The sequence below is a fragment of the Mesoplodon densirostris genome, chromosome 4 (genome assembly GCF_025265405.1).
Source record: "Mesoplodon densirostris isolate mMesDen1 chromosome 4, mMesDen1 primary haplotype, whole genome shotgun sequence".
Classification (NCBI taxonomy): Eukaryota; Metazoa; Chordata; class Mammalia; order Artiodactyla; family Ziphiidae; genus Mesoplodon; species Mesoplodon densirostris.
Window position 1 is genome coordinate 93,466,003 of NC_082664.1, and position 21,087 is coordinate 93,487,089.

General features: G+C 42.3%; 1 protein-coding gene across 1 annotated transcript in view; it reads right to left on the reverse strand.

Annotated features, from left to right (window-relative positions):
• The window catches only part of FBN1 (fibrillin 1), a 254,966-nt gene extending 239,066 nt beyond the window's left edge, over positions 1-15,900 (reverse strand). The window contains exons 1-2 of the mRNA XM_060096792.1: positions 15,721-15,900; positions 14,747-15,091 (exon numbers count right to left, since the gene is read on the reverse strand). Of these exons, the coding sequence (XP_059952775.1) occupies positions 14,747-14,910 (164 nt within the window). The 5' untranslated portion in view covers positions 14,911-15,091; positions 15,721-15,900. The remainder of the gene's footprint in view (positions 1-14,746; positions 15,092-15,720) is intronic.
• Positions 15,901-21,087: the final 5,187 nt, after the last annotated feature.

Here is a 21,087-nt window from a genome sequence, read left to right on the forward strand (position 1 = left end):
GGGATCTTCCCAGACCGGGGCACGAACCTGTGTCCCCTATATCGGCAGGTGGACTCTCAACCACTGCATCACCAGGGAAGCCTGTTTCTTTTTTTTTTGAATTTTATTTTATTTATTTTTTATACAGCTGGTTCTTATTAGTTATCATTGTGTTTGTTTCTTAAAGAGTCCTTGCCATTTACAGATGCATAATGAAATATTCGCTAATTAACTTATTTTTCAGGGATTTACTTTAAAATAATCTGTGGCAGGGAAGAGAAGTAGATAAAATAAGATTGACCATTCATTGATAACTGCTGAAGTTGGAGCTTCATTGTAGTACTCCCTCTAGTTTTGTATATCTTTGAAATTTTCCATATTAAAAAGTTAGAAAACAACAACTTTGCAGCAGCATCTGGCCTAGTTCATCCTATAGCCATACACTCCTACATATCATGACACCACACTTCTGCTTTTTTTTTCATTCATATAACAACCATTTCTATCTGCTATGCAACTCAACATTCTTGAGCAGGATGGGGATCCCCATTTAGATATAATAACAGTCCAATCCCACCATGTTTACCATCTTAAACAAGTGGCAAGAACTAACCAAAATGCTTCTGTGAGTCTCACATATGCAGCTACTCAAATAAGGTTAATGTTCATTAGACAAGGTATCCAAGAACAAATGAATTAATCACCCTTGTGCAAATAATTAAGCATATCAGCCCAGGGAATGGGTTCCCTTGGGCATTGAACTACTTCCTGACATGACTCATTTTCATAAGGACACCATATCTTTCTTTATGACAAACATAAATCTATCAGTTAATAAAAGAGTTTGAGGGGAAAGGTACTGATTTGTATCCGGTCCATAAAAGGGCTGACATGTTCACAAATGCAAGAATTCTTATAGTCATGGGAAATAGGAAACAAAAGGAGGAAATAATTTAGCAAGGAAGCCTGTTATGTTTTCTGATTCTTCGATATGTGACAATGTGTCAACTTATTTTCAAGGAGGGGCCCAAATGCATATGAGCAGTTGGGTCAATCCAAGGTCAAATTAGACATGTTGTCTAGAATTCTGCCAAATGTTCAACAATATAATAAGTCAGAATTGCTGACAAAAAAAGAAAAGAAGAAGTAGGAAAACCTGGCGTGCATATTCTTGTAAAATTCTTAAAAGTTTTTCAAAAGTTTAAAAAGAAAAGTTTGTTTTGTTATTTGAGGTTTATTTATTTCCTGGGAAGTTGGCAGAGTAGAGAAAGTACCTGGTATTTGTTTGTTTGTTTGTATCTATATTTTTGCTTTTTTATAAACTTCGATGGTATTGGTGGTTGTGTGATTTACCCCAAGGGAATGAGAGATATTAGGTAATTTGAACACTTTTAATGACAAGCAGAAAAATAACTATTATCTGTTTAAACTACTCCTTATTTAAAGCAGTCTTATTTTTATAGGCTGTGAATAAATATGAAGCAACTGCAACTTCTTAGAGTTTATTGCCAATCAGTTAAACAGAGGTTGGTGTATAAGGGTGCAGGGTATAGGAATTCTATCAAAGCTTTGTCTAAATTAAGATAATGTATGTTTTGGTCCACTTTCCCAGATGTTCAATAGTTTAAGATCTCTTCAAAGCCAACTCTCATTAAAATCAAAATGGGAATCATTAAAAGAAAATGAAAAAACTAAAAAGATTTTCAATTTCTCAAAAGAAATAGGGCACAGAAGAAAAACAACAAATAAGAATCCCTTTGTACTGACTGAGCATTACGTTGCTACAAGGCATGAAGCCAAAGGAAGGGAATGCTCAGTTGGAAAGTGAAGGCCATGGCTCTTCTCAGGGGCGGCTAATCTGAGTCAGCCTGGCCCCAAATCACACAAGCAAGGCCTGTCCACAAGGCGCCTAGAGAGAACAGCAATGACGGAGCGAGATGGAGTACTGGGTCTGTGGAAAAGGGAGCTTTCTTGGTCCAGAGGCAGATGTGTTGTGTTTCCCACTCAGCATCCTTCCTCTTTTTTGCTACCTGAATTCCTCTTTCCTAAGAGTAACCCATTCCACATCCCTCAGTCCTGGACAGCCCAAGTGTCCAATTTCTTTGGTCACAGTGGTGGGCACGTGACAGGAGCAGTGCCAGAGTCCTCAGTGAGATGTGATGTGTGAACGCTGGGAAAGAGTTTCTCTCTTTACCTCTGAGATCATAAGCTGAAAGGTAGTATGACTTGGAATTACCAGTGGTCATCTTGTCTACCCAATCATAACCAAATCTTTACTCTGATAAGGCAATTAAAGTATATTTCCAAAATGGCCAACCATGTGACCACAAAACAATCCCAACTCTCAGGGCATCTCTTTGCAATACTGCCAAAGAAAGTGGTTTTCAGGCCAGTGCTTCCATTTCCTAAAATCTAAATTCCTTTCACAAAGGTTCTTGAAAAAAAAGTGTTCATCTGGAAGGAGACAAGACCGTTTGCCAGATCTGCCAGTAAAAAAATGCAAACTTCTTTGAGCACATTGGTGGGGCAGTGGGGGGGCAATATTAATAAGGAATAATTTGGGGGAAGGGGAAAGTGAAAAAATAAAAACCTTATCCATATGTCGCCTTTAGGTATGTATAACCAGATCTCCACAGACAAAGTAAGTTTCCATTAAGATTATAATTTAAAATTTTTTGAAGTTCAAGTTTGCTTCCTATATTTCTGAAAGTAATTAGCTCCAAGATGAGAAAGTGGAGACTGTGGTATCCAGATATTAATGATCATCTAACTTAGGTAAATGCATCAGGCCCTGTACTAGGAACTTGAAATGTATTATCTCATTAAATCTTGGGACAATTCAGAAAGGTGAGTATTATAATCTCATTTTACAAGTGAGGAAACTGAGGCTCAGATAGGTCAAGGCACTTGTCTGAGATTCCTTCCTAGTAGGTGGTGGAGCCAGGATTTGACCCCAGGCATGTCTGTATCCACACTTCCAAGCCTCCCTGAAAACACAGCCAATGGTTATTAGTGTTCACTGAAAATGACTCCTTGGTCCTTTCAAATATAATCCCACAAGCAATACCACTCTACCCAGCTACCCACAACCAGGCTCAAATAGGAAACAGTGTGAGGTAATTATAACATATACCCCAGCCACTAGCTCTGGGTTTTTATGACTGAACTGCCAAATCACTCCTAGCCAACTCTTCAGGAAATGTGCAGACACTTTCTCAGATTCCAGCTAAAACATCAACTATGTGGCCCTGGGGGATACAGAGCTCACAGGGTGGTAATGGGATATAAAATTTGCAAACTTGAGGTCAGTGGCCTAAACTCTGGGGTGTGAAGCAGCAGCAGTCCATGAAAGACTAAAAACTAGGTGCCGACTTGAAGGCTGTATATCAAATCCTTCCCTGAAAGGCACTTGTTCACATCAGCTCAGACATTAACCCCATCAGTAAAGGGAGAGAAAGAGAGTCCACGTGTAGTTCTGCCTAGAATCACTGGAAGAAGATAATAATATCAACAGACTTGAGACAGGGTGTTCATTCTGAGAATTCAGCACTAGGTCCAATTCAAACATAGCTGATGCTCAATAGTTTTCACTTGGAGTAGGCAAGTGTTCTGTAAAATTGGTGGGATAGATGATACAGAAGACAAGAATTTAAGATTTTTTTTCTTCACTGGCATGCTTCTTGCTTGGAATCGAAATTTATAAATTAGTAGTGTAGATAGCTGAGTCAGCAAGTTATAAGATAAGAGTCTGAGCTTACAGACCTAGAACTGCCATGGTTCATCCTAGGACATCTGCTGCTTTAATTGCTAATTATTAGTGTGAGTGTGGGGATGGAGGGAGTTACCCATAAGACTCCCAGAGAAGACTCCCACTTCTCTTTCTCCCACCCCCTCCCTACCTCCCCTCCCTAGCAATCACCTCCCTTAAAAAGCCCCATCCCACTCAACCCCACCTAATCTGGAGGCTTCCACTGACAGCAAGGTAGAACTGTGGAGCTAAAACTCCAGTGCGCAGCCTGCCATCAGGGTTGCCCACTGAGAGACTGATCGCACCGCCTAAGGCCCGATGAACAAGAACAAGAAAAATGTTCATGCCCACATGATGTAGGAAGTTTGCTTATTTTCAGCACAGCTGAGGACTTGCAGATATCAGTCACCCTTTCTAGGATAAAAAGACAAATAGGAGGCGTAATCTCCTACCCAAGAACACACTTCTACTTAAATCCGCCTTTGCCACCGTGTGGCTCAGCTTCCACGCCTATGAAGTTGAGAAGAAAATAAGAACCCTGAGCACTTCCTAACAAACTTTCTCTGGGCCTCAGTTTCAGCATCTATAAATTTCTAAAATCTTTGCCAGTATAACCATTTTGTAATATTTTTATAAAGATGGATGGCCTGACTATGGAGGAAGATTGGAGTCATGAAAAAGCAACATCTACAAATAAGAAGAGTCTTTAAAAGTTACTCATCAAAGGCACCAACCTATTAGGGTCTGATTACACGATCTCATAAACTGGCACCAAATGGGCAGGGGAAATGTTAGGCAAAAAACCATTATCCATGAGGAGAGGGGATGCACCCAACAACATGGCACCTTATACACAGGTTCATAATAAATGATGGATTAACCTGCTTTTCCATTATATTCCTCTAAATGTTTTTACAGGAATCTTTTCTGACATCCAAGCATCTTTCTTTCATGTCCTGCCTCTCCTCCATAAGCCCTTGGTCTCCTGAAGAGCCTGGTACCAATGTGGCCAGGAATGAGGTGGTTGTCATCAGTATCTGTCAGACACCAGCATCTTCTCTGTCCAGCCCAGGTCCACTGGCTGATGGGACTCCACTCTAGAACTTTCTCCAAACTCTCTCCTCCTGCCTCCCTCAAGCTTTCTCCTTCCCTCCCCTAACAAAAAACCTTACCTCTGGTTTTCTTTTTGAACACCCCAAGACCCCCAAGTAAAAATGAACATTTTATTTAGAATTTCTTTTTCTTAACGTTTAACCCTTATTTGATATTCTTATTATCCCTATTTTATTTGTAGCTCAGCTTAGGAAGTTAAAGAAGAAGAAGAAAAAGATGAGATGACGATGATGAAAAAGAAAAACAAAAAGGAGGAGAAAATGGCAACGAGAAAGAAGAAGAAAAAGAGGAAGAGGACGAAGGAAAAGGAGAAGAAACAGAAAAACAAAACAAAATAAAACAAAAGCCTGTCTCTGGAATACATCTCTCTATTAACAGAGATTTTACTACACTTCAGTTCAAAACCACGAACTTAACAGCAGACATAATGCGTCCATAGAGCCGACATAAATCTTGCCTCCCAACACCAACATCATAGAATGGTTGTACTATATTTGGACTTAGATGTGTTTGGATACTTATATTTGAATGTAAGTATGACTGATGGTCTAGGAATTCACAACCCTTCAAAACACTGAACCAAATCACTTGTCTAACGGCACAGTTCCCCCGCTCTGAGCCTGCTTGCCGTCTGGAATACATCTTTGGCTGGGAATGGTGGAGATAGCGAATTTTCCTCTCTCCCTTCCGCTCTGAGGAGGCTGAATAAATAGACTCAATGATAACTTCAACAACAAAAAAAGCCACTTGAGAAAGTGGTAAGTCACAAGAACTTAAAACTAGGATTTGATATAATAGAGCTTTGGGTCTACAATCCAAACGACTGTATTCCTAACCCAATTTTTTTCTATTAACAATGTGGCTACTCCATTTACGCAAACAATAATCTAGTTCAGCTCACTACAATACCAATTCTATTGACAATTACACATCTATCTTTATTTACTAATTATAATCCCTGATTCCAGAAAAATAATGTTTCTGAGGTATATTATACCAACACATATATAGAAGTGGGGCTATTAATAGAAATTGAAAGTAAAATTCCATGTAGAAGGAATGTAAAACATATCAGATACCTAAATTAATAAAATTAAGTGCATTAAATTTGTCCCTGAGTTTCTTAGAAGCTAAGGGAAATGGGCGGAGAGTTAGGAGTTTTATAATTCTTTCATTTGGAAAAACAAAATTTGCCAGATTTTTTAGGAACTATGATTTTATTCCTGGGGTTTGTGGGTTCTTTAAATGCAAACTAAGAACAATGCCCTTAACATTTATCTAAAAGATCACAGAGATACATTATTCATGTAGCGTTTTGCATTCTGAGGTTGCAGTAAGCAAAATACAATGAAGCATCTTCAATGGGAAACTAAGTCAATCAGGCTCGATCAAGTTAGAATTGAAACATCTGATTATCCTTCTCAAACACCCGCTGCCTCACTGTGGTAGCTAATCTCCAGAGGCTGCCCCCAATTCCTCCCCTCCCTGCAGACATAGGCGTCTCCTCACCTGCATCAAGAGGCACAGCTCATTAGTCCATGCCCTTGAATCTGAGCAAGGTCTGTGACTTACATGGAATTTCGGACCAGGCTGTCTGAAGAAAGTCTGGTAGCTTCCACTTTTGTTTTCTTGGTATCCTGAGCTGCCTTGTAAAAAGTCTGGCTATGCTGCTGGATGGTCCATATGGAAAGGGAGACAATCTGAGACTATATGCAGGAGAACCAAGAAACCCAGCCAACCCTGGTAACATATGAACCCACTTAAGCCCTTCCAGCCAGCTTTTAGCCATTCAACTCAGTCTGTGGACAACATATGGGGTTAAAACACGTGACCAGAGATGAAGAGGCTATTGTTCAAGATCCAGCCCCAACAGACACTTACCCTGAACAAGGCCTGGTAGCTGCACCTGGGGCTCAGTTTCCCCATTTGCAAAAACACACTCAGTGGCCCCATCCCCAGGGGCAGGCCTAGGCAGGAGATCACATAGGAGATAGCTTTAAAACCTGTAAGGCCCCCAGCAGAGCCAGATGAGTGGCTCTTTGTTTCCTTTAGTCCCTTCCTCTGTCCATCCATTTGGATCAACCACACCAAAGTAAACAGGGCTGCAGGTGCCAGTCCATGATCACAGAACCAGAAACACACGTGGAGAAGTCATCTTACTCATTCTAGACCCAACAGACATTGTGGGAAGCAGAGACAAGATTCCCCACTGTGTCCTGTCCAAATTCCTGCCCTCCAGAATCAAAAGAAATAATAAAATTATTGCTGCTTTAAGCCACTAAATTTGGGGTAGTTTGTTACATAGCAATAAGATAACCAAAACACTCACAAACAAAAATAGCTTGTTTCCTTGTGGTAGAGGGACTAGGAATGACTTTGTCTCTCTTTAGTTTCTCATTAATGATGCTATAGTGTTTTTACATATAATAAGTTTCAATGTAGATGGACGTGGGAGCACCCTAGGTGCCTCCTCGCCTTTGCCTCTCACAACCAAGTAAGTGGTCAAGTACTGCTCATGCTGCCACTAGAACCTCCTCTTCACTCCCTCCACTGCTGCTGCTCTGGCCATCACCCACTCTCACCATGACTCGACTCCTGTATTAGCCTCCCAAATCTCCCTGCCTCTCGTCTCCCTACTCACTAAACCATATACCTTTGACACTTTGGCCAGAGTGGCAGAGATCGGATCACGTTCCCATCTTAGAATCCTTTACTAGCTCACCATCCTCAGCTTTCACAACAATCAGATAGTAGCATCATGTGCCCTTTAGTCCCTCTCCCACCCCAACCTATGGACAGACACACACGGTTGCATGCTGCACACCTCCAGGGGGCACTACTTGCATAGGCTACACTATGAACCGTGCCCCCCGAAGCCATGCAGTGCAAGCCCTGCCCATCATACTCAATGTCCCTCAATCCCAAAGACCTTATATCCTTTTTGTTTCATGCCTTTTTCACTCAAATTTTTCCTTATTTCTCTCCTATACTTCCTCCAAGCTCTAATATATATATAATTTACCTTACCCAATCAATCAAATTGGTCAGACATTCAAAAATTGTCTACTGAATTCTTTTTGTTTTTTTGTTTTGTTTTGTTGTGTTTTGTTTTGTTTTTGCGGTATGCGGGCCTCTCACTGTTGTGGACTCTCCCGTTGCGGAGTACAGGCTCCGGACGCGCAGGCTCAACAGCCATGGCTCACGGGCCCAGCCGCTCTGCGGCATGTGGGATCCTCCCAGACCGGGGCACGAACCCGTGTTCCCTGCATCGGCAGGAGGACTCTCAACCACTGCGCCACCAGGGAAGCCCTGTCTACTGAATTCTTACCATGTGCCCAGTTCCTAGGTAAACCTAGTGATAAAACAAACAAAAACTGAGCCTTCAAGAAGTTCTCAGTACTACTAAATAGTCATTTATTTATCACATAGACCAGAGATTAGCAAACCTTTTCTGTAAAGGGCCAAGCAGCAAACAATTCAGTTTTGCGGTGCCCTACTGTCTGTCACAACTACTCTCACTCTGCCACTATGTGTGAAAGCAGACATAGATAAAGCGTAAACAAATGGGCATGGCTTTGTTTCAATACAATTTTATTTACAAAACAGGCAGTCTGGTCCACGGTTTGCTGACCCCTGACAGACTTTCACTGTGAAGTCTTTTCTGAAAAATCCCATTCCCACAATGATGCGTCCCTAGTCATAGGATTGCATCTGCCTTCAATAAACATTGAGTTTTTCTCCACAGCAATGGTAGAAGGTTCTGGTGAAATGAAGGTATCAGGAATGTGGAAGAAAGAAAGTTACCACATATAGGATTTATTGTAATTGAGAATCATTAAAATATATTGGTTAAGAGCACTCACTAGGAAGCCAGATTCCCCAACTCTATCTCTTACTAGTTTATGTCCCTGGAGGAATAACTAAAATTACTGAAAAACTGCATCCCTTAGTTTCCTCATCTGTTAAATGGGCAAGTAGGTAGAATCTTCCTCATAAAGAAGCTGTGTATTAAATGAATAATATATGTACAGTGCAATACTGAGTGATATACCAGAGCTTGCTATTCTTTCCCATAGGATACAACCAAGGCGAAAAATGACACAGAAAGAATTAAATAGCTCATCATATTGATGAGAATTTAAGACACATACCAGTTTCTCCTGGAAAGAGAAACATCTCTTGCAACTCTATTCTGAAAGAAATTCCTCACATGGAACATGAGAGCAAGAGATTCTGAATGACATAATGAGGAACGTCTCCAGCTCAGAACCATGGGCAATGCAGACGGAGGGTGCCTGTGATGGTTACCTACCACACTCAATAAAAGTTCAAGATATAATACAAAAATACACGTGCTACCCAAAGACCCCACAGCTCAGACATTCTGTAAGTCCTTCTGTGTTTTATTAGTGTCTTTGAAGAAATATCAAAGTTTCTTGTTTGACAAAATATTATATTACTACATTATTAACTATACCTGGGATTTGTGAACTAGCATGAAGGAATATTAGGAATTTTAAGTGGAATTTTACCAAAGTCTTAGTACTGCATTTTTGTCTAGAGGAATGAAAACCAAAACCATAACTAAAATTAATGGAGAAAGAAAATGTAATATTAAGAATTTGTCTTTAAAACTTAACCTTTGCGTACCTCAGCTCTCACAGCTGTAAAGGGAAGGTAATAAAAAGACTCACCCTATAGAGATGTTATGAGCATAGAATGAGCTATAATATGTAAAACACTGAGATGAGTGCCTGGTACCTAAATGTCATCTAATCGTCACCTACCGCTGCTACAAATGTTATTATTATTTATTTTGTACTTACTCCTATACCCCATGCCCTTTCCTACCTTTCTGCTGCCTCCTGATTTTTTGTAATGCATCTGATTCTCCTACCAAATATTAAGCCTCTCCAGGCTGTGGGTGCTATGTCCCTGGCAATCCACAAAGCTAAATTCAAGGTAGCATTCAATCAAGGTTTCTTGAATTAATGAATTCTTTGAATCCCAGCTTCCACAAGTTAGTGTTAAAATGCTTATGACAGGATTCTTGCTTTTGATGATTTTACAATCTAATGGGAAAATCAAGCTTAACAAACTTGAAATATTAAACTCTCATATGCCTGTCATATAACTCAGGCCTGATATGTTACTGATTTCAGATTTCTTTAAAAATTTCATGGAACAAAATTCTAAGTTTCTAGAATAGGCCTATTTGTTGGGTTAGTTTCTAGACACAAAGAAATTGTTAATACAGTTTATTTCTCTTTCAAGAAAACGTTCTTTAAATCTTATTTTTACCTTGAAAATTAAGGCTAAAATTCAGAAATTTGTTAGGCTTACTGTTTGGTTTATTGCAGGAGAAAGCAAACAAATTATGTGTGAGTATCCTAATAATTTGTCCAGCATTTGGCTTGATTAGAGTCAGTAGCATAATACTATAATCTTTTAAAGTACCTGCTATACAAGAAGACAGAGGAATATTTCACTATTTTTAAAAAAAATTCCAAATAAGCTTGTAGGGATGTCTGTCCTGCCATTTCCATCATCCCTAACCTCATTTCACTATAACTTGATATATCAATATGTTTAAATTAATTTGTGATACCAACTTATGCATTTTTATAAATAATCTCTATGTCTTATATGTTACAAAATAAATCCCATAAATAATATTTTGTCTCCATCTTCTTGTTTAAAATGTGGAATTGCTGAAACCTTTTATTTAAGAATATCTTTTTTTAATGCTGTCACAATATTTTAGCTTAATCTATTTAGTAAATGAAATGACAAACCATACCACTGCAGGAGTTTTTCCCCATATTTAATTATTAGCCTATCTGACTTTGGATGAAGTCTTAAAGTCTTCTTTATAAAGTAAAATGGACTTTATGAAGTCTACAGAACTTTTTCTGTGTGCCCTGCTGAAGTTCTTTATTTTAATAACAGACGTCTGTGTAATTAATCCCTCTGAGTTTGTCATCACATAATCTATCCTGTGTATGAACTGTTCCATGTGTATTTTTCTGGTAACAAGACCCCTGGAAAAAAATAAACAAATAAACAAAGACCAAAAGGAATCATGCACAAGGGGACAAATTGTGTGAAATACAAACAGTCTCATACACTTATAAGCCAGGCAATAAGCATAGAAGTTCTCAGTCCATCTTATCAGAGATTTGGGAAAAGGAGGTTTCACTCTAAAGAATTTTCCCCTCTGATGGGAAACTGTAATATTTCCTTATTTGGGAGCTAAAGCAATAAGGCAAACATAAATAAATGGTGCATAAGTACTGCTATTCAAGTAGAGTTATGTGTTTTTATAAAATTAGATTGTCTCCCACACTTTTTGCCTAATCACAGAAGTTAAGAATTTAGCTGAGAAAAATTCTTCTGAACTAAAATTCAAACAATAAAGCTAGGATTTTATTATTTCTCATATAGTCATTTCACACATGTTAAGCAGTGCCCAGGCAAACAAAAACTACTATACATTTATTACTTGAAAACGTTTTTGAAACTTGCAAAACTCTCATTTCAAAATACAGAGAAATGCAATTTTTTCAGAGTGACTGGGGACCACACTCATTCCATTAAAAAAAGGATTTCCTGTAAAAACAGAAATTGGCGTTTTACTCTAAGAAAACACAGCGAAAGCTGGGAAGAAACTTGAGGATGCTTAAATTTCCACTGTGGAACAACTTCTGCTGCCCAGTGAGAAGGGAAAAAAAAAAGAACACCTGCAACAGGATGGGAGGAGAGCAAGACAGGCTAGGACTACTCACCCAAAGAGGGAAAAACCACGCAGGTCCCTGTCTGGGATGCAAAGGAGCTGACAGGAAAGGGATACATATCCCAAGAAGAATACCCAGGCAAATTCTGTGGTCACATGTCACATCAGAGGAAGAGAAGAAGGCAGTAATTTGTAGGAGAGCCCAGACCAACGCATGGAAGACACTGATGAGTTTAAAGCACCTTTTACCTAGAGGAAATATTAGTGAGGTGCTGAAAGTTGCTGCCACCAACTGGGCATCAGGCGGACTTAGGGGTTACAAATCACTTTCACTTCATAAACTGTGCATCAAAATGGTAAACAGGTTTTACTGTAGTCAGAGAGGTTAGTTCTGAAGCTGGTAATATTTTAACTCGCAAAAATAGAAGTTTTAAGCAATAACTGGAAAAATGGAACACACAACTGCTCTTCCTGATGATTTATACAGCACGGTGTGGTTAAAAGACTTATTCATGTGAGACTGTAATAGCAATAAGCAGAGAGAATACATCTCAAATGCTATTCAAATTTAAGATCAAAATTGGCATTTGTTTAAAACTTATGGGTAAACCTTTGATCCAGCAATTCTATTTTCCTTTATTAATTTATATTACATATAAATATTCACATGTACACAAACATGCAAGTAGAAGAATGTTGGTAACAGCAAAAAATTTCATATAAACTAACGAGCCATCATTAGGGAAATGTTCCAGCCACATTATGGGATTCTATACGCCAAGAGAATGCACGAAGTAGATCCCTATGAGTTGATAGATGGATGCACTAAAGATATATAAAAGTAAGCAAGGTTTGAACAGTATGTATGGTATATTCCATGCATTAAAAAGGATACACACACATATCTATCTGTGTGTGTATATACATATATATTATATATATATATATATATATTTGGATATGTATTATACTATTTCTAGAAAAATACATAAGACAGTGGTGTCTGAGAGGTATTTACAATTAAATATTTTTAATTGTATATCCTTTAAAATTTTTATTTTTTACCCCAAGGATATGTATATAATACATATATTATATACATATAACATCTTAGATAACATAAGAACTATATAATAGTTCATTATTATAGCATATTAATATATATTGTTATGCTATAAAGGTTAATTATAATTATTTGTTAAACTTTTCATATGTATGCAAAATCTCATAGATAACATGAGAATTAGGAACACTCATAATTACTGATCTATTAATACCATGTTTTGGGGAAGGCTTTCTGAAGAGTTTGCAATAAGGTAACGTCCACGTTAGTGACCAAATACTATAACACAGAGAAGTGTTTCTTTATAATCTTAAAAAAATGTAAAACCCAGAAGAACTAAGTGCTGGTGTGAGTAAAAGCATGGACAGCCTGTTAAGCAATAAAGTAAGGCTTAGTTTCTGTTTTCACATTGAGTTAGGGCCTCCCGAGGAAACACGCTGGCTGGTGATAGCACATAGAGACGAGACAAATGTCTGGCTAGGCCTAATGTCTCCCTGCAGACCTTCATCCACAGAATTAAACCCCTACTTCCTCTCTCTCTCTCTATGGGAGCAATGCCATTAGGCTTAGCTGTTAATATAATATATATGGCAGAAATATATTTTTTGAAGTTAAAATGCTAGGCTAAATCAGGTCCTTTTGAGAACGGGTGAAAATCAGTTTCAGTCCATCTACTGAACTGGCCATGGGCCGTGCACACAGGGCAAGACATGTCTGCTGCCTGATCAGTATCAGGCTTAACATGATAAGCAAATTTCCTTTCCAGCACTGTTGGAATCCGTGATTTATTTTCCACAAAGGCCAAGATGGAACTAAGTTAATCATAACTATTTCCTAGGGTCAGAAAATCATGCATATTTCACCACGGCCTAAGTGCTTGGCTCTGACAATCATATCGTCCCAGATCTAGAGCAGGACTCAAAAACTGGTCCGTTCAGTTTACTGTACTTTTTCCTTCCCATACCTGGGCCATACAAACACAAATGTCACCACATATATATAATAAAAACAGCCCATAACAAAAAAGAATATGTGAAATGTCCAGCCACATATCCAAATGGACACCATCACTTGGTCACTCAGGGTCATATAATCAAACTACACAACTACTCAAAAAAGAGCAGCAATGAGAATCATAAGAACTTAATAGAAACCTCTGTGTATTTACTGTCTAGGCTCATTACAGGATCCTCCAAGGAGACAAAATGGATCATTTACAATCCATCCTGCTGCTTCTCCGGAGGCTTGAACTTAAACACTCTCAGAAAGAGATACTTCATTTTCAATTTGAACAATTTTAAGGGAAGTGTATTCCCACCCTTCTTCAATTCAGGGAACTGGCAATCCTTATAAAGTCAACCTGCCTGATTTAAATATTTTCTGCTGAAACATTTTCTGTAATAGGGGCATAAGAAGGTGGTGAAATGCTCAGTTGCATCTGAGTAACACACACCACAGGTTAAAAACACTCCTTCAAGGCCAGCCACAGCAGCATTACTGCCCGGATGAAATAAAGAGCTTCTAACAACCGCAAAACAACTTCTCAGAAACACTTGCCCTGCTCTGCTTCCAGTGTAGACATCTGAAAGGAAAATTCAGTCCCTAATTTTAATAAGCATAACTTAGAGGAGAACCAACCATTAACTATTTGTCTTCTCTGACTGTCTGTCCCTGAAATCCCTTTCTTTCCTTGCTCCCTTACAAACAGAGCATCTACAAAGATGCCCACAAGGCAAGTACTTTCCCTAAACACAACCGGAATTGGTATGAAGAGAAAGGATGGGCTGCTCCTCTTCTCAGTCGCAGCTCCTCCCCTTCTTCCTCAAAGAACCCTTCTCGCCTCCCAAAATCAGCCTCGACAATGGCCCAAGATTCCTTTTAGCCATGACCTCTCCTCGGGGGCAGAAATCCTTAAAGCGTAGAGGCAAGGTGGTTTAGCCACAAACGCGGCGAGAACTGGATAACCCTTGCATCTCTAAGGTGCCCCCAGGAGGTCTTGTCAAGGATCCTTCTACTGTCGAGAATCGACCCTGTCAGTTCCTCTGGATCTTGATACTCAGGAGAAGAGGGAGGGGACACCCACACCAAAGGAGCTGGCCCGTTCCATTACCCTTTAAGCGCGTCGTGTCCTCCACCGCCTCTTCTCTTGGCCCGGCTGGCTCTGGTTTCCTTCACGTTCCCAGCCTCCAAATTGGCGTCCGCCCCATGGCTCGTGTAGGAAGCTAAGAGCACGGTAAATCCCAGGGCGACCTCCAGCAGCGCCCCTCGCCGCATGATGTCGAGCGGCCGCCGGCTCCCGCCGCCTCTCGCCGCGCCCCGGGCTCGGTCCGGGGCCGCCGCTGCGCCCTGGAGCGCGCCGCGCCGCCGGGGTCCCGCTCTCCCGCCGCCCGTCCCCCGGGCCGGGCTCCTCCCGCCTTCTCCAGGCGCTGCTCCCACTTCAGGCGGCCCCTGCCAGCTGCAACAGACAAATCGCCGAAGCGGGGGAGACATTCAGGGCTTCGGGATGCTGAAGCCTCGGGGTCCCCATTCCCGAGCCCAACCCGCGCGCCGCCTGCGCGTGGCGCAGTTACTTTGGGTAAGCGAAGACCGTTTGGTCCACAGCTGGCTGAAAAGCCCAGGCCCCCGGCGGCAGCGGCTCTAGCCAGCCCCTCGGCCTCCCGGGCGCCGCCTGAAAAAAGCGCCGCAAAGTACCCATGTCCCGAACAGTTCTAAACCCTGGGGCAAGCTCGCTGGGTTTATTTTTTACTAGCACGAATTGCGCGCAACGCGCGCTCTGACACCCCAGCTCCCCAGCCTGTCCTCTCCGCCAAGCCGCTGGGCTGGAAGCCCGCCGCGCCGTCCCCGGCCGGCTCCGGGCACTGCCACCGCCCCCCGAGCATCTGACGCCGAGCCCGGCACCGGGAGCCCCGGGCCAGGAAGCTGTCAGGCAGGGGAGGGCCAGCGCCAGCTCTGGACGTTCCGGGACAGCCCCTCACCCCAGTCCCTGTCCCTGCCCTCAGTGCGGCGCAAACGCAAAAGCCTCCGTGGCTGAAGCTCCAGCCCCGGTGGCCGCCCGACCCCTGTCGGGACCCCGGCTGCACCCACTGGAGAAGTGGCGGCTCCGGCTCCCGAGGCGGCGGCAGCTGTTCCTCGGTCCTGGCCGCGGCAGCCGCTGCCCCGCTCTGCCCGCAGCTGTCCCAGCTGTGGCCGCCTGTCCGCCTGCGGCACCCACAGTCTCTGCCGCGGCTCCCGCGGCCCCCTCCTTTCCCCACCTCTTCAAGTATCGTCTGCGCAGCGGTTTCTCGCGAGAGAAATACTTTTTTTAAAAAAAGAAAGAAAAAGAAAATGACACCCCCTCCTACATCCCCCTCATCACCACCCCACCCCTCGGCCCCATCCATCCTCCCTTTCCACTCCCCTTTGCCAGCCACCGCCTCGGCGCGGGGGCCTCCCTCTCTCGCAGGATTAGCGCAGTGGGAGGAGGCAGAGGTGATCGGGTCCTGCCCGGCCTGGGATTTCGCGTTTTGGGGTGAGGAGTTGAGGGAATGGGAAGAAGTCGAGTAGCGGTTTCACCCGCAGTGCGGCTGGGAGGTCTAGACCCGAGATTAGCCTCCCCCGCGATCTGGGAAGCCCTGCGGGCGCGGAAGGCTGTGCCACCTGTACCTAGACGCGCGCTGGAGACGGCGGCTCGGAGTCCCCAGCGGCCCCGGCGAGAGGGGAGACGCGTCTCGGTTGCCCGCGTCTCCCCGGCGCCGCCTCACTGCGTCTCTCGGGCTGGGCACAGAGCGGAGGCCGGAGGCCCGGAGGCCGGGGCAGGGCGCGGCGGGGGCGCGACGCGGCCAGGGCTGCTGTGCGAGCGCGGGAGGGGGCTCCGCCGCTGCCACCGGCGTCGAGAGCCCACTCGAGGCGCGGTTCTGAGCCTTGGTTCAAGTCACCCAGGCTGAACCCAAGATGCTCCAAGAGTCTGAGTAGGATTCTGACCCAGAGGCCTGTGAATGTTGGAACCTGGGATTTGGGATGGAGGCAGTGAAGGGGCGGTCCTTTTCCCCAGCCCACAGCTAAGATTGGGCTTCTCCTGGACGACCCTAGACCCTAGACCCTATTTCACCTCCCCAAACTTTCATATTCTCTCTCTCTCTCTCCCTCCCTCCCTCCCTTTCTCTCTCTCTCTCCCTCTCTCTCTCTCTCTCTCTCCCTCTCTCTCTCTCTCTGTCTCTCTGTCTGTCTGTCTCTCTCTCCCTCTCTCTCTCTCTCCCTCTCTCTCTCTCTCTCTCTCTCACACACACACACACACACACACACACACACACACAAGGCTGCCTCTCCAGGACAAGCAGGGTACAGTGACTTCGAAGAATATAGTATTTATGGTATCCTTATATAGATAAGGCCCCATGTTGCCTGCACCCTATAATGGTGTAGATGGGCAGGAAATCACACTCTGGGCCCTAGGCACTTGTACTGGAGACCCCCAGAAAATCCCCCTGTAGTAGCCACCAGCTGTTAAGCCAGAAATAAGAGCGCAGCACAAACAGGAACCCTGTTGAAAGGGGTTTTCCTTATTTGTGATTATTTGTGCCCAGACAATAGGGTATAGGGACCTGGGCAAGTTATTTAACTTCTTTCCAATTGCAAGACAGGAATAGTAATGACCACACAGGGCTGCAATGGTGATGATGAGCCTGCTGAACTGTTATGACACCATGATCTCGAAGATAAAAACAGTGAAACTGTCAAAAATATGAGCCCACTTAAAGTCACAGCCCTATAAGTATGTGGTCTAGTTTGAGTCCTCACCTGCAAAAATTCTCTTACCAGATTCATGAATTGGAGCCTTGATCACACACCCATGGCTGAGTAAAGGCGAGCCTTTGTTCAAGAGGCATTTACTGAGCACGAACTGTGTACCAGTTGGTGTGTGGTTGAACCAAGCTACTGGGTGAGCAAGGCAGAAATGTTTCTTCCCTCACATAATAGTCTACAGGGAAAGGCAGACTTGAGACAAATGATGACTCAAATTTTAAATGCCAAGAAGAAGTCCTGGTTGTTTGCTTGGAGGATATATAACGGAGTACTTGACCTAGGTTTTGGCTGACCAGGGAAGGCTTTCCTGAGGAAGTGATGTTTAACTTAAATCCAAACACATGACTAGACTTTACTTAGGGCAGTGGTTCTCAACCCGGGCTATACAGTAGAATGACCTGGGAAATTGAAAAAAAAAATCTGACACCAGGACTCAATCCCTGGAGGTTCTGATTTAAATAGTCTCGAGTGGAGCCTTGACACAGGCATCTTTAAAAGCTCCCCAGGTAGGGAGAGGTAAGGGTGGTGTTCAGACTGGGAGAAGAATCTGGGCAGAGGGACCATGGCTCAGGAGAAGCAGGGCTTTGTTGGAGATCCACAAAGGCCTTGCCCTGCCCACCAGTTTTCTGGACTGTTCTGTACCCTCTGGGGAATCCGGAAACTGCCTGCTTTCTCTACACTCCAGCAGCATGTGAGACACTCTGTACTCTCTCTTAGAGTCCTCCCTCAGTGACGGGTTGGACAGCAGCAGCCAAACATAGGGCTTTTCTAAGGATTTTGCCCACGAAGCAAAGAGTGAACACTGGTGCCCTGCAAGTCCCCCCTTCCAACATTTCTGAACATCTCTATTACCTTCTAACCTTACCCTAAACTGCCTTCCAGGGTTTCGCCTCTAAAGGAGATTTAGATTAAATGCTTGCTTCAGGCCTTGGCCCTTTTTTTTCTCTTTTTTTCTCCTTGACCCCTTCCTTGAGTAGAGGAGAGACTTTCTAGTTCCTCTTCCTATTGAGTGGGAGTCCTAGGCCATATATTCCCCTCTTTAGACAATAAGTCTCATGGTTTAACTATAGTGTTGGAGCGAGAAGGGGGAGAAAACATAACTACTGAAAGAGATTTCTTTCAAATATGTAAGAAATACACCCATTATCTAGGCAATCGACATATATTAGAGCAGTGTGCTACCAGTACCAAAATTCAGTAGCAAATAAAGAAAATTATGTATTTGCAATAAGATTTTCTTGATGTCAGGTGATTCAGGAGCCACCTCTCTTTAAACTTATCATACTCCTTGCAAAATAAGTCCATGGGGCTAGAACTCCCTTATTTCTCCTCTTCATTTCAAAAAACTCTACCCATCCTAAGAGAATCTGCTCAAATCCCTCCTTGTTCATGAGGGCTTTTTGCTCATGATATCTCTCTCTTGTTCAAACTTCATTGTACTTATTACCTGAATCATTCATTTAATAATTTATTAATTGTAATACATAATTGTAGTATGCTTACTATGTGCCAAGCATTATGCTGGGCACTGATAATTGGCATATTTATTGTTGTGCTAAACTATTTTTTTAATCACTGTACTTATTCTTCCTAGATGGATTATGGATCCTTAAAGCCAAGGTCACATTCCTTATTCAAGGAAATGTGTACAGTGTCCTAAAAACTGTTACAAAAGATAACTAGTTCATTGGCTGTTGTTTTATCAGTTGGAATCTTCGGATATTTTAGCTTCAAGACCATTCTCATCACTTTATATCCCCTGATTAAATACATGTGTCAGCAGGGTTCTCTATCTACAAGCAAGAAAACTAACTCTAGACAATTTAAGCAAAAAAACTGCTTCAAGTATTATCAGGTTATAAGAGGGCTCATTGACCCTGACGTTGGAATTATATGGGGACCAGTGCAGGCAGGTCTGGGTAGAGGCAGCAGAAACAAATGGAGACCTTCTTCAGGGTGATACTATTTGGGTGAATTGATTCCAATCATTTGGTCCTTCTGCCACCCCACTCAGGGTTCAGATTCAAAAGCTAGGGTCCAACTGGCCTAGGTAGCATAAGGAAGCTGCTCCCAGTCCTGGCCAGAGAATGATGGAGCATCCTGATGGATGGTCCCAATAAGAATGCATGTCATGGGAAAGGGGTTACTCTATAAAGAATGACTGAAATACTATTACCAAAAACCGGGAGCATATATGTTTGTCAGATACACAAAAACAAAAAAAATGTCCATGTGTTCCCTATACCATCTCAAGAACTTTTGAGGATATTTATAATTTATTGAGATAAACAATTTCCAAGAGCATAGGAAGCATACTCTAAAATCAGATACTAAGCCATTCACTACAAACTAAAACATTTCTTTACAAAATGAGTTAAATGGACTCTCATGTAGTCTTAATTCCCTCCATTGATCCATTGATGGTGGTAAATAGATCATTTATAATACAACCAGCTATATCATCAAAAACCAGCTTTTGACTGAGTGTTGTAGAATTTTGCAGTTATAAAAGTATAATGCATATATGACGCTACCAAAAACCATACATACATATAGCAGAAAAACAATACCCTCGCATAGATAATCTCATTTAATCCTCACCAGCACTTTATAGGAGGTTGAAAAATAAGGCCACAGTATTTCTTATCATCTTTCATCAAGAACTGGAGTCTACTTCCCAACCTTTTGAATCTGAGCTGGTCTTGTGGCTTCCTGTGACCAATAGAAATATGATAGAAGTGACACTGTATGACTTCCAAGGCTAGGCCTTAAGAGACCTTGCAGCTTCCTCCTTCACCCTCTTAGATGCTGCCCTGAAATGGCCATGGCTTGCAGAAGTTCTGGATGAAAAAGTATGTTCCAGCTAATCTGAGACCCTCACCAAGCCACCAACTAAATGCAGCCACATATGTGATCCTAGCAGATCAGCAGAAAAATTGCCCAGTGAATTCACAGAATAAATATACAGTATCGCTATAGTTTTAAGCCACTTAATTATTAGGATAGTCTATTACACAGGGATAGATAACTAATACAAACTTATAAGGGAAAATATTTCTGTCTCAGTTTTATAGATGAATAAACTCACATTCAGAAACACTGAGAAACTTGCTTAAATTCATAGAACTAGAACTGGAGTCAGGGCTGGATTCAAAACCATGCTTTTGACAACAAGTTAAAAGTACTTTTCATTTCATCACCTCATCTATCTGCCATAAAATCTCACTCAAGATCTTGGTTTGCAGTACACTGGAGCCATTCCCTGTATCCATAACACTTCCCTGGTGTCTTCTGGGAAGCTAAGGTTTCACCCCTGGAGTTTCATTGCAATCCAAACCTACATTGCATCCTATTTGAGAGCCCCATTTATTCCATGCTGCAGTCACTAAGATCTCCCAGGAAACAAAGTGATAATAAAAGCTGCTGTAGTCAACTTCTCTGCCTCTCTGCTTCAGTTTCTAGCCCCTCTCACATCTCCAACACATAGAAGAATTCCTTGTGAATAATAGGAGCTCAAAGAATATTTGTTGAATGAACAGATAAATGCATTAAATTCCTTTCAAGATGGTGATATGATGGCAACTTTAAAACCTCATCCCAGTCTTCCTTATCACTCTGTGTGTTAAGGAAAGACCTAAACCTCTCTAGCCACAGACAGAGCCCTAGTGT